Source organism: Sprattus sprattus, assembly GCF_963457725.1.
Source record: "Sprattus sprattus genome assembly, chromosome: 4".
NCBI classification, from domain to species: Eukaryota; Metazoa; Chordata; class Actinopteri; order Clupeiformes; family Clupeidae; genus Sprattus; species Sprattus sprattus.
In genome coordinates this window covers 40,536,901-40,550,502 of record NC_137923.1, presented here as the reverse complement: position 1 = coordinate 40,550,502, position 13,602 = coordinate 40,536,901, and the positions used below count along the sequence as shown (strand labels likewise).

General features: G+C 40.3%; 1 protein-coding gene across 1 annotated transcript in view; it reads left to right on the top strand.

Moving 5' to 3' along the window:
- Window positions 1–8,656: 8,656 nt before the first annotated feature.
- trioa (trio Rho guanine nucleotide exchange factor a) overlaps window positions 8,657–13,602 on the top strand; it is a 116,332-nt gene continuing 111,386 nt past the window's right edge. The window contains 1 exon segment of the mRNA XM_080837427.1: window positions 8,657–8,757. Coding sequence (XP_080693553.1) covers window positions 8,688–8,757 — 70 coding nt within the window. The 5' untranslated portion in view covers window positions 8,657–8,687.

Here is a 13,602-nt window from a genome sequence, read left to right as displayed (position 1 = left end):
GGATGGTGTCCACAATGTGCTGAAAATGTAGATGCACTGAAAAAGTCAGATGTTAGATGTAGTTGAACCTTTATGAGGGAGAAATAATAGTAACGTAAGAATAACTGAAGCATAGTCTGTCTTACAATATCCATGCCCCCCACCATACCCTCTAACTGAATGAAACCGATGACATACTGTATGTCAGTTTGTCCTTACAATGCAAGACATATTCCTCCATCACAAGTTTCTTACAAATTTTATCCATGTTATAACATCAATTTAATTGGGTTTAGTACTAGTATTGTTAATTGCTGACTAGAACTGGTCAACCAAATAATCAAGAGAATAAAAAAGATAATCAGTATATTTGTTCAAGAATTAGCTGTACTTGAAGTCCAGCACAACAGCCAAGTATGTTGTAATGACTACACTCGTGCACAGATCCAACAATTGCTTAAGATGCTGTTACCTAATTTCCCTATTCAAATTTGATTTTGCATGTTAATGATGATGTGTTCATGAGGAGTACTTATAAGATTATGAGCTACAGCGCAAAAAAGATCAGTCGAATCATTCATTTTGCTTTGAAGAGCCATTTTGAAGGACGTTTTTCACTATTAATTAAGTCTCTGACAGCCAAAGTTCAACACAAGATAACACAACAACTACTTATCCAAAACTTCAGGAGAACTATACAAAACTGCAATAAAAGCAGTACAATACAGAGAACCGAGATTACTCCAGTTGTTAGCAGAATATGATGCTCTCACTTCTGCACTGACAGAGGTGAGACAGCACTTTGGCTTTTAACCTCCTCAGCCAGTACAGGTGCCAGCAATGATTAAGGCGACACATTCAGTAGGTACATTAAGCAAGACAATTGAATCAATTTGTTGTTAGCTGATCAACTCATACAGCAATACCTTTTTGTCCACTAGATGACAGCACACAACAGAAATAATTCCCCCCTAGCTACATGGAGTCTGTAGTTACAGTTGAAAAGCTATGGAAGAAAGTTGCATCCAGGAGCCTTCATAAGCTAAAATGATGTTGCTGGTATGATGTAAAATAACTTAACAGGACACATGATGTGTCCAGTAACAACATAAAGAAGGGGGCAACATATAAGTCAAAACCAACTATATTTATTGACTGACCTTCAAAGTATTGGCTTACAAAAGTAAAATAAGTCATCACATAGAAAATAACTCAGTGTTAGTGCAAGTAGTGAACATTCACACTCAGAAAATGTGATCTTACATGAGAGTCTATGAGAGACGTCTGGGGCAATTTTCAATCTGCCCAAAATCGCCCCAAAAGGGGCAGGACCATTTTAAGCATAACTTTAGCCTGATTGGACAATGACATCCAGAGGCAGATCAGACGGTCTAGTGCTTCAATCTCTCCTTTTCCCATTTGGCAGTGCGTCGCCCAAATGGCCTAATGGGCAAACCGCCCCTGGGCGCCATTGTGCTTTTTTCCACCGCAGACCTTTTTACTTCAACTCTGTGGCGGTGGATGGTGATGTTTTTGAGAAAGGAACTGTTTCCTTGAGACAGAGTGGACTTTTTTAATGAGATATACTGTATATGCCAGTGCTTGTCACTTGTTAAAACTCCAAAACACAACAGTTGTGTCTGCTTGTGCTGGGTCCTCTGTAGCTTGTAAATCTCATTTGGAGACTGTCCAGTGTCAAACAACCACAGCACCAATCTCAAAACTGATGCCCATCTCTGGGATCCTGGCAGTAAATGTAGTAATTGCTTTGCCTAGGGTCACTCTATCTCCCACCCACCGCTATCACTGATCCTGCCACTCACTGCAAAAGGACCTGGCTATCTGCACTGCCATGCACATACTTATACCAGTCCAAAGCATGCAGTCCACCATGCAAAACTGTCCAGAAACGAGAGGAAACTGAGAAACACCACGCAGCTACTCCAGAGTCCAGCTGCCTCAAAGAGTAAAAGCTTATCAGAGAATAGAAAGATAGATAGATAGATAGATAGATAGATAGATAGATAGATAGATAGATAGATAGATAGATAGATAGATAGATAGATAGATAGATAGATAGATAGATAGATAGATAGATAGATAGATAGATAGATGGATGGATGGATGGATAGATAGATAGATAGATACAAAGATAGATACAAAGATAGATAGATAGATAGATAGATAGATGGATATTTTATTAATCCCAAGAAATTCAAGAGGATGATGAATAGAATAGAGATATAGGAACATGAAGAGATTATGAGGTATGAAATAGTACCACAAGATGGGATTGTTTTAGTCTAATTATGCAGTAGAACAGCTGAGCACCACACCAGGGATCTAAGATCTGGCTGGTAGGATATGGCAGCAATTTCTCAGGTGAATATGTGCAAACTTCATTAGCTTTGTGTTGGGCAGACTATTAAATTGGCTTTAACTTTGTGATGCTTTTGTGAGCTCATCAAACAATGGAACATGGAAACGTCAAGCAAGACATTTGCAAATTTGCATAATGGTGAATAACAGCTTTAGTCTAACAAAGTACCCATTGTCCCTAACTTTCAGGTTTGGCCCTCAGCTCAACTTTCAGTGGGCTAGAGAATGTGAGCTTTTTTCCTCATGGAACTCGATGAAAGATGATTCGTGGTGATGACTAACGCTTTAGCATATGACACGCATACTCATCGACAGCAAAGCACTTTCAGAATAACAGCAATGTACATTCAACAATATCCAAGCTATATAACCAGGGTCAAACTAATATTCCTCTTCATTGATACCAACAAAACGACTTCACCTTTTACACAGTGAGACCACTAGGACATTGAATCATCATAACAGATGAAACAAGACGTTAGACAACATCCTTTGAATGTGGCGAGATGTCGTGTCATACTGTGGGTGGAAGTGGCTGCCTTTGTTGAATGACATGCCTCCCACTGAGCACTTCCTTTGTCTCTTGGACGACACCTGACCTGTTCCTGTTGGTTTAAAATCACTGAATGGCTCTTGATTTCTCTGGATGAAGAAACAACCCTTCTCCACTGTCCTTCATGCTTCAAACACAGCAATTAATTGGCGTGATCTCGACAGCAGCCTTTAATCCTTCTGTCTCATGCTGGGGCGTCTAAATAATGTTTTTGTATGGGCTGTCATTCTCATGGTGGGGAACAATGAAAGCAACACGGTGCCGGCAAGAAAAACAAAACAGTTACACTGTGCTTTCACCTGTAACTGAAAACAGTACTGGCTGGCAGAAAAATGTGTGTGTCTCTCTCTATCTCTCTCTCTCTCTCTCGCTCTCTCTCACTGTGTGTGTGTGTGTGTGTGTGGCTGAGGGGTATCTGTCATAAATGAATACAAAGTATTATGTTGAAGTTTTCTGTTAACCAAGGACTTGGATGTGGATATTGACATTCCTGAATCTGAATTTCAGTTGCCACAAGGGTATGATAGGAAGAGCTGCCCAATATCTTAGCCACCCAATAGATGATAATTAAGCTATTTCATGCACACAATCCAATAAAGTAAACTTTGCAAGGAAATGAGCCGTAACTCTCTTGAACTTTACAATGGGCTCTCACTTGAACCTGAACCCACATGAAGTTAATTGACTGAATAACATTATGAAGACCTTGGTCAGTGTATATTTGCTGCAAACCTGCTAGCTTTCAGTGTTAGAAATGGCTACAAATTAGTTGTATACCAGTATATACGGAAGAATATATAAGCCATTGTATGTAGTAGAAACAGACTGACTAGTGGTAATGTACGGGTGTTATGTCATGGATTGGTGGTTTCATTCGTCTGTAAAGCTGTCAGTGGGTAAATGGAAGTTTCTTTCCAGAGCAGTCCAGGAACATGGAGCCAAATAACCAGGCACACGTGAAAATCAGTCCAGGCTCTCCCCCTGGTGGAACTGAGGAGAACTCACACTGCAGGATGGTCACTCAATTGTTATTATTGATTGATCGATCAATACTTTATCACAAAGAGAGGTTCACAGAGTTTTGATATGCATGTGATTAATCACGGCTCAAGGTAGACTTATTAGGAAAGCTTCCTATGTTTGAGCCAACCTTTCCTCTTCTGCTTTTATATTTCTCTCAAGCAAATGTCTGTCTTTTGAAGGTATAATTCACCTTTTTAAGTTCATTGAGAGAATGTCAGCACCTTTACTGATGGAAAGACTTCCACCTTTAAATCATGAGTTGATTTAAAGCATTGAAGGTGTGTTAACAGTTTTTCTTGTTCAATAGTATTGTCATCACTAACTGTTTGACAAAAGGCCACAACCCCAGCTCCCTATCTTTAATGCATGTGGCAGGTGTTGTGAGGTTAACACTGAAAGAAAATACTGAAGTAAGTGGACTGGGCTGCCTTTGGTGGTTTCTGGGCATGTGCAGATGGAAGCGAAAAAAACACAAATGGTTGTGACACTGGGAAATATTAATATTGAAATATTTAGGGAGGGCAACTCTGAGATTTTTTAAATATCTTAGTCCACCTGACATATTATATGAACTAAATACAGCCAGTGACTAGAATTACTTGCTAGGTAGCAATTCTAAACAGACTTGACTTAATCAACAATGATACATTTACATTATCAGAACAGAATTGGTCTGTTCTAATAAAAATATGATTAAATCAGGTAGGCATTTACATATTATAAGCATGGCTACAGAAGGGTATGACTGGGATCAACATACACTAAGTTCAAGTTAGAAGTCAGCATAATCGCAAAAACGATTAAATATGACATAAACAATCATTAGGAAGACCATAAGCCTAGCCTACATACCCTAAAATTAACCTCGTGTAACATGCCATGTAAGTAATCGCAGTGTCAAACCTTCCTTTTTCTGACTTACGTACATAAAGTAAACACTGAACAGTATAAAATCACAACGAGCACAGTGTACAAATATGGTAAATACCAGAATACCAGTGGAAAGTAACAGAACTGGAGTATAGTTTATAATTGTACACAGTTGTGCTTTTCCCACCCATATCTTAAAGCAGCAATAAAGTGTACTGTTCCTAAACTAGCAAGCTAACTCCCTAAAAAGCAAACACCTTGCAAACCCCACCAACAGCCCAGTTGACACTGATAGAAGTTTGCCACTGGTGCCACTGGTGCAGTATAGCTGGCAATGTCATGCTTTGAAAGCTTTCCTTTCATTTTTGCAGGGTGTTCCAGCCCATTACACCGAACTACATAGAGCATATCCTGGATGGCTAGTGGGGAAGACACAGGTGTTTATCGGTCCTTCACACGAACCATATGCTATCAAAATGAATTTGAGGATGGTACAAAAACTAGTTGCCTAAAACCATACCTCAAAAGGTGTGTTACTTTAACAATGTTGCCAATTGAATCCCTCAAACAATTGGCTGCTTGTGTCACTTGGGCACATCAGCACACAGTCTTTTTCATGCTTCTTTATGTTTTTCACGTGGCATGCTGATTTCTACAGATGATAATATGAAAGCTGTTTGCTTTGACCTTCATTATGTGAAGACATAAGCAGACGTGGGTGTACAGATACACGCAAAGAAAAGGTGGGATGAGAGGTGGAATATGATCTGGTCGGATGAGTTATGCTTTTTAGACTTCCCGACAAACAAATCAAGTGGATGAGGAGATCCTAACCAAAATCCATGCCACCACCTGCATGAGTTGCTCACTTTTCTGTAATGGTGACATTTCTGTTATAATGAACACCACTGCCAACATTTAGATTACTACAAATGGCAAGTGCTTGTACAACACACAGACAATGTCAAGCAGTATATAATGACTCTGAGATCAGCTTTTGGCTGCAGAAATCTTTTCTGTGTTTGTATACCAACTCTGATGAACACTGAGCACCGCTGAACAATTCCCTCATCTCATTAAATTCCATCTCTACTTTGAGATGGCTGTTCTCTTAACAGCCACTAGAGGCAGCTTAGGACCAGAATACTTATAGTTCATTAGAATCCCAAAAGTATGGGTCCTATTTAATCAAGCACAACAGCATTTTTCTTTATTGCTAGTTTTGAGACTAACAACTTCATTCAAATTGTCAAGATGGTTAATTGCGATATTTCAACCCCTTTCAACTCCAGGGGATCGCTGGAAACCTAGACCATAGTAGTCCTATGGTAGCCATAGTTTGACCTTTGTAGCCCATATTAAATGGAATCATCATATAAATGTATGCAACTTTTAATTAGTCACACCACTGTATTACCTGATGTTTTAGAGTAATCATGGGTAACTTACCCTAAAATATATTTTACAGTGCAGTTTTGCTGAAATATGCATATGTTTTTCACATGGCCAAAAGATATCACTGTTGTTAGTGTGTGGCTAGATATCCAAACTGTTATTTTCGATTTGTGGTGGGAATTGCAATGATTAGGCCTTTGACGTTTTTTCCCATTTCCAAGCTGAAATCTCATAATATGGCACAAAACTGATAAAAGATCATCTAATTGATTAAAGCCCTGTCTTTCTCTTGGCCTGACTATTCTGGAATGTCCGTCTGCATCTTCTGCCAATAACTGTCAATGAAGAAGAATTTCAAAAATACTTAAAGGTATTGTTCACCCAGCTATTCAACCCCATGGCAGTGCTCATTCACAAAAGGGCAGTTATCTCCATGTTATGATCTAGGTTAACGGACACTGACTTATTTTGGGTTCCAACAATAAAACTTTCTTCTAACACAATGATGAGATGATCTTTTTAAGTTTTGTGTGTCAGTATTGGCTTCCTTTTAGTGTTCTTAATTGACATAAGAATTCTAAAACAAGTTTAATCATACTGAATTGTCATTGTCCTCTACATGGAACTTCAGTTGTGGGGACAAAGTGAACTTGCATTTTATATTATAAATCAGGCATGGTGAGACATTCAACTAAATGTGTGATGATTTTGTCACCAAAATGTTTATGTAAACATGCTGGAAACTCCACAGAAAGTCAACAGTCAGAATACTCAAGTTTCAAGTAAAATGAATCTGTAAAAATGACTCTGTTCTCATGTTGTCATCTGTCTCTTGGCGTGAAGTTTAGTTTCTGAAGGTTGTTGATATTTGAGTGCAACAGCCAATCAAATTACACCCCTCCCCGAACCAACATGTTGACTGGCTAGAAAAGTGTCGGGCACAGTCTGGGCAACTTTGTTTGTTTCCCATTGTCAGAGCCAGGGCAGTGCACAAACAGATTTTTGAAACCACACACTGGACAAGCACCTAGAGGAGAGTGAGGAGAATTTAGCTGAATTTGACTAAAATGTTAATAAATTAAGATCAAACACTGCATCTCTAATGGACAATTGATGAATTGTTCCTTTAAGTTTTGTCCTCAGGAGGGCACTACTTTACATTTTTCATACATTTAGTCAGATTGGGAAGAAGGTTGAATAAAGGATGTGTTTTACCCCAGTGTACTCACAGTCGTTGGGGGGGGGGGGGGGGGGGGGGGGTAATCAACACATCCTTGAGTATGCTCGTAATGATATAGACTTCAGCAGATGTTCATAATCAAGCTATTTGTAGCCTAGATATGATTTACTAACAATGCTCACAATTAGGCAATATTGTTATGCTGGATGTAAATTAGCTTTCTCAGCCGCTTACATATATAAGCTGATTGAGGGCTAAAAAAAAGTCTTAAAAAGTGTATGAACTGTTAAGAGGTTAAAAAGACTTAATTCAATATGTAGAGTATTATATGTGTGCATGTTTGTGTCTTGTGCATAATGTAGGACAGTCAGCATAAAGGTTACTTTTTTTGTTTGCCGGCTGTCAGCCAGATGTAGAAATATAGCTATTAGTGTAACAAATTCTGTGAAACATTTATTCCCAGGCTATTTCGGCTAGCCCACATACAAAAATGCACCATTTGTGAATCTAAAGCCAATGTATCTGTTTGTCTTTTTCATCCTTAGGCCTGTTTCATCAGATGGCCTTTCATTTTTAAGGGGGAAGATTTCTAGGGTAGAGGGTTTCCATTAGTTCAGGCTACTTGTACAAATTGGGGGTCTGCAGAACAGCAGGCAAAGCCTGTGTTATTGTTTTGTCTTGAATGGTGAATCATCAAATGTGTTTAACTACTGACACAAACTGTCATTAGAAGATCAGTGAGCAAAATTAGTAGAACATTCCCCAAAAAATCAAAAGGATATTTTGCTCTATTAGGATGTCTGACTCAGACACACAAGCGTAGGTGCCTGATTTTGGGAGAGGAGGTGTTATGTGCGTTTGTTTTAATTAAATGTTTGAAAACATGTACAATGTTTTGCTGTGTCCCTGAAGTTTTAAGATTCTTTCTCCGATAGGCTATAGTGTGGATTAAATCAGTGTCAAAGCTTCATTAGGAATTTAGAAACTTGTTCACTGACTGCCCTTATTTCCCTCATTTCCGGAGCTTCTGGGCGACCCCATCGAATCAATCCCACCTCCCTCTCCCATCTTCCACGATTCTCCTTTTCGGCTTGACTCGGAAGAGCCGCCGGCCGGCGCTGTTAATTTGTATTATTCAAGATGGAGGTTTGCTGATGGTCTCTAGCATCGAGAAGTGATCTGTTCCGTCCCCGTGTGTCACAGCAGACGCCACTGTAAAGGGACGGATTTTTCCTCACGTACGCCCTAATACGCTGGAAGGAGAAAACATCACATTTGGGATATTAGGTCGTGTCTTTCTGAACAGCAATGAGCTCGGGGGAAGGGGCCGAGGAGACGGCAAAGGACGCGGCCGACATAGCAGCGTTCTTCAAATCAGGTAAGCCCAAAAACGAGTCAGGGCGGACTGATTGAGGATAGCCTCAGAGTCGTCCGTGCGAATGCTGCAAGACATTGTTCCCATTAGCTAGTAAGCTAACTAGCCAGAAGCTGCTTTACCATTTCGACTCAATGGATAGTGGGTGTGGATAAATTATTTGTTAAACACTTAACATAACATAATAAAGCACATTGCTCAGGGGAAAAAAAACAATGAAGTTCATATAGGTTAAGTAGCTAATTATTCTCTGCATGTGTGTTTACTACTCTGCAGACTAGGATGCTATCTCACTAGATTGTGTCTGGATTTAGCTCTAGGTTCGAGCCTCATTTATCCTAACGCTAGCAAGAATTGAGTAATTTGTTAGCCACGGCGACGTTCTGATCAGAGGAAGAAGCTAGATGCTAACCAGCTAAATGACTGCTGGCTGGAAAAGATGAAATCGGGGCAATGCCAACTGTACACACGCATGATATTTAGAAATCACTGCCAAACACAATGCTTGTTTAAGTAATGCAGACAAATGCCGTGTGTTATATGGGGTACATTGGGAAAATATCAATGTTGTTAATATTGGATTTCGCTGGATAGCCCTATTAGACATGTTCATAGGAAATTGTAGATGTTTTTTCGCTAACCGTAGTTTTGTGGGCCATAACTAGCCAGCTAGCGAGCCGTTGATGTAGGCTGTAATGCAAGCAAGGGGAGCTAGTTAGCAGTGTAAACAATGCCGTGGCGTGGCACAGCTAACGTCTCCTATGTTCCATCGGAATTGCATGAAGATAGGCAAGCGTTCAGCTACATTGGCCATAAATATATCAACTATAAGAAATGAACCTCGCTTTGATGCACCACGAATATGCTCTGCAATCCTAAAATAATCTTGGTCAATGGCAGACCGTCTTGCCAAGCCCTGTGTATTCAAAATGTGCTGAACAGCTGGTCAGTTAGCAGAAGGTTGCTATCTGAGTTACTGGGTCAATGGCTTATTAGCCGATCAGCTTACTGCACCAGTGTGTATCAGTGCCGTGACTTCTTAAGGACGTAATTTTTGACGTTCAGCCTGGTTGTCAAGGGTCTGCTGGTTACATTTCAGTATAAAACGTTGTCTTAACAGACATCATTGGGCCTGTATGTCACTTGTGCTAGCTAGCTAGCTAGCAAAGGTAGCGCCAGAGACGACGCAAAGCGATGTCATCGAATGGTCATTTTGGTGTAAGGCGCTGTGTAGGCCGTTGTTCCCCTTTACTGTCCATGATTGTTCCACATTTGTAGAGCTGAAGTGTTACATTGTCGCAAATAGGTTTTGTCACAGCGTAATAATACAGTAAATGCATGACTCATGGTCTGGATTGTATGGTCAGTCTCAGCGAATTAATTTATAGCAAAAAAAGACATGGCGTGTTTGTTTTGAACAAACTCAACATCATGGGTGGTGGCAATGAGTGCAGTGCTGGCGTGCACTCATCTGTCCATGCATTATTGTCTCTTAGTATTGACAGCAGGCTAAATGTAATATGCATAATACTGTATGACTTGTGGGTACAGTTCACTGATCTTTTGCTGCTCTACTGCGGTTGTCCATAGAAGACCACTTATCATCACATTTCGGCCTTGGAACAAGTGTAGCCTTCTTAGCTGAGAATTCTAACAAACCAAATGGATACATTGCGGCGACAAGAGATGCCGGGGTTCAGATGTTCGAAATGCCTCTCCTTCTGGATAGGAAAAATATTCACACTCAGACGCAAGAGTGGCATTCACAACCAAAGCAAGGTGATTGTGGAGGCTGCAACAAAAAACACATCCGGAAGTGGTTCCGTGGTTTTGGTGTCTTGTGTTGACTATTGTATTCGGGTGCGCATGCACATCTTTACCACCTCTTCTCGTTTGTCATTTTTTTTATGTCTTTTGTTTTAAGTAAACTAATATATTTTTCTGTTCGTTATTTTGTGAGGATCAGCATTTAACGTTTTACTTGCTGTCTGAATGCGATTTGGAAGTTAAATTCCATTATCCATGTCAGCTCTCTGCTGGCTCTCCCCCCATTAAGTCCGGTGAATCAGCATCCTTCGGAGCACTGTGCCTCATCCCTCAATTGCACTTCTATCTCCGATAACTCATCGCGCTATGCTCAGTCATGGCTCGGGAGCCTACTATGGGGGTCGCGTCTTGTTGCGGGCGTCTGTTTTTGAGAGCCGCCAGCGAGTTTGTCTAGCCAGTACTATCTTCATGACGACTGCTAAAGGGTTGATTGACAGCTTCTGGTTGAGTCACTGAAATGCGGGTTGCGGCTGTCGGTTGAACAACAATAAGTTGGAGTTTTAGTTTTTCTGAAGGTGTATGTGAAGTTTATAAATATGTAATGATAAAATGTTTCTCTATATGCTATTGAAATTATTACTTTTGGACTGCGGACATGCCAGATATGGAGGACCAAACCTGCCATAATTACAAATGAATAAATAAATGTCCACATCCATGCATTTAGACAGAAATAAATTAATAAATGTATTTATTTATGAATTTATTCCTTCCAATTCCTATTCCTTTTTCTATTTCTATTTCTATTTCTTTTTCTTTTTCTATTTCTTTTTCTATTCCTATTCCTTTTTCTTCTTCTCAATATGTTAATGAGATGTGTCAATCAAAAAAAGGTAGGCGGTATTTGACACACCATTGGTTAACTGTTTTCAATGTGTTGTATCCTATTATGTTAGCCTTACTTTGCTGTCATGGAAAACATAAAAAGGGCAATTGCCAGAGTCTTGGCCAGGCTGGCCGATCTCGTTGAAAACTAAAATGTATATCCAATCATACCTTAGCAACCGCTTCTAAGAAAAGAAGGTCCGACAACTTTGATGTCTGAGTAGCATGGCGAAAGTTTGCCTACGGGACTTGTAGATCGGATACAAGGTACCCTGAGAGATTAGAGGGACACGTCGTTTTTGTTCACATTTCTAAAGCACAAAACATAGGAGGAAAGTTGCCAGCTGTGGATTAAACAGTGTGTGAGACCCCACTCCCAACTCAATACATCGCAAAATACACATATGGCTGCTCCAAATCAAATTAAGCTGCTTGCAGTTAGCTAGCTTTCTATCTAGCAAACTGCGCTTTCGCTAGTTTTGATGACTAACTATCTAGTTGAGAGAACATTGCATTACAACGCATTGAAAACGATTAGCCAATGGTGTGTCAAATACCGCCTACCTATTTTTGATTGACACATCTCATTAACATATTGAGAAGAAGAAATAGGAATAGGAGTAGGAGTAGGAATAGGAATAGAAATAGAAATAGGAATAGGAATAGAAATAGGAAAAGGAATAGGAATAGGAATTATTTCTGTCTAAATGCATGGATGTGGCCATTTATTTATTTATTCATTCATTTGTAAATATGGCAGGTTTGGTCCTCCATATTAGAAGGAATAAATGAATAAATAAATACATTTATTAATTTATTTCTGTCTAAATGCATGGATGTGGACATTTATTTATTCATTCATTCATTTGTAATTATGGCAAGTTTGGTCCTCCATAGCCAGAGGCCATGTTTAAACAATAGATATTTTTTGGGAGAAACGTCACGGATATGCTTACATACAGAGATCCTGAACCTTCTACAATGTGTGTGTCCCTCTCCCTCCCCACTCATCTGTTTGCTGGTTCCCCCATCGCTCACTCCCCTGTTATTGTACACTGCCATGTTTGAACATGCACAGACCCACAGGCTGTGTTTTTTCCTCTTCTACACCCTCTTTACCTTCCTCCTTCTCTGTCTCTCTGCCTCTCTCTCTGTGACTCTCTGGCTTGTTGTTGTATTTTCTGAGTTGGCAGCAGATTGAAGCTTCTGCTTTGACTTGCTGTGCTTATCCCGCACGTTTTACCGACTGGATCTGTCACCAGCGCACAGGCAACGAATGTCGGCCAACTGTCCAAACAGCTCACTTTTTTCAATATATGAAAAAAAGAACAGATACAAATAACTGCATGTATCTCCGTTGGCACAAAAGGCCTCTGTCTGTGTTTTTGTCCTGTGTGTTTTATCATTTTTTAAATAAAGTTTGATCCCTTTTAATGGTACATCCCAAGTCCCCCACGTAGCTCTTTACAGTTAGCTTTAGAATGTGGATGTGCACAGCCATTAGAGCAGCTCTAGATCTTGCGCCTTGCCTAAGAGCCCAAACCCTTGACACCTATTGATTATTTGATGTTGGATGTTGATAAAGCCTTCAGTGCTCCTCTGTAGGCGATTAATCGCAGGGCTGTCCGGCCCTCTGTGTCTGCCTTCATGATGAGTCGAGCGGGGGATATTATACCGGTGCATTCTGGGGGGGATGTTTTTTAGCATTCAGCAGACGGCAGACCAGCGACCACTGGCTGCGATTTGCGGTGGATGATTTGTGTGCAGCCCCGTCTTCGTTTGTGCAAATGATTTTCAAGGTCTGGTTCTGTAGACCCAGTTTAATGAGGTGGGGTGGCCTGGAAGTGAAACCTATGATATTTGGGTTGATAGTAAACAACCCAACCAGACAGTGATCACAACAATCTTTACCTGGCACTCATATGTTTAGTAGGTGTTTACCTTAACTAACTTGTCTACTTGTAACACTGGTGTTTGAGTGTGGATGTATGTGATTGAATTGTTCCTGTGTTGGCACTCCATGGCCGCAGTAGAGGTAGTAGAAAACGCAGCAGAGGCTTTTTATTGCTGGGATTTATTTTTTCTTCTTTGTCAATCTGTGGCCGGCAGCCACGCCTTCCGTTGGCGGCTGCCGCTGTGATAAATTCCCCCTGACACCCGACACGTCATGTGGCTAAGACCGAGGAGTTTGCATGA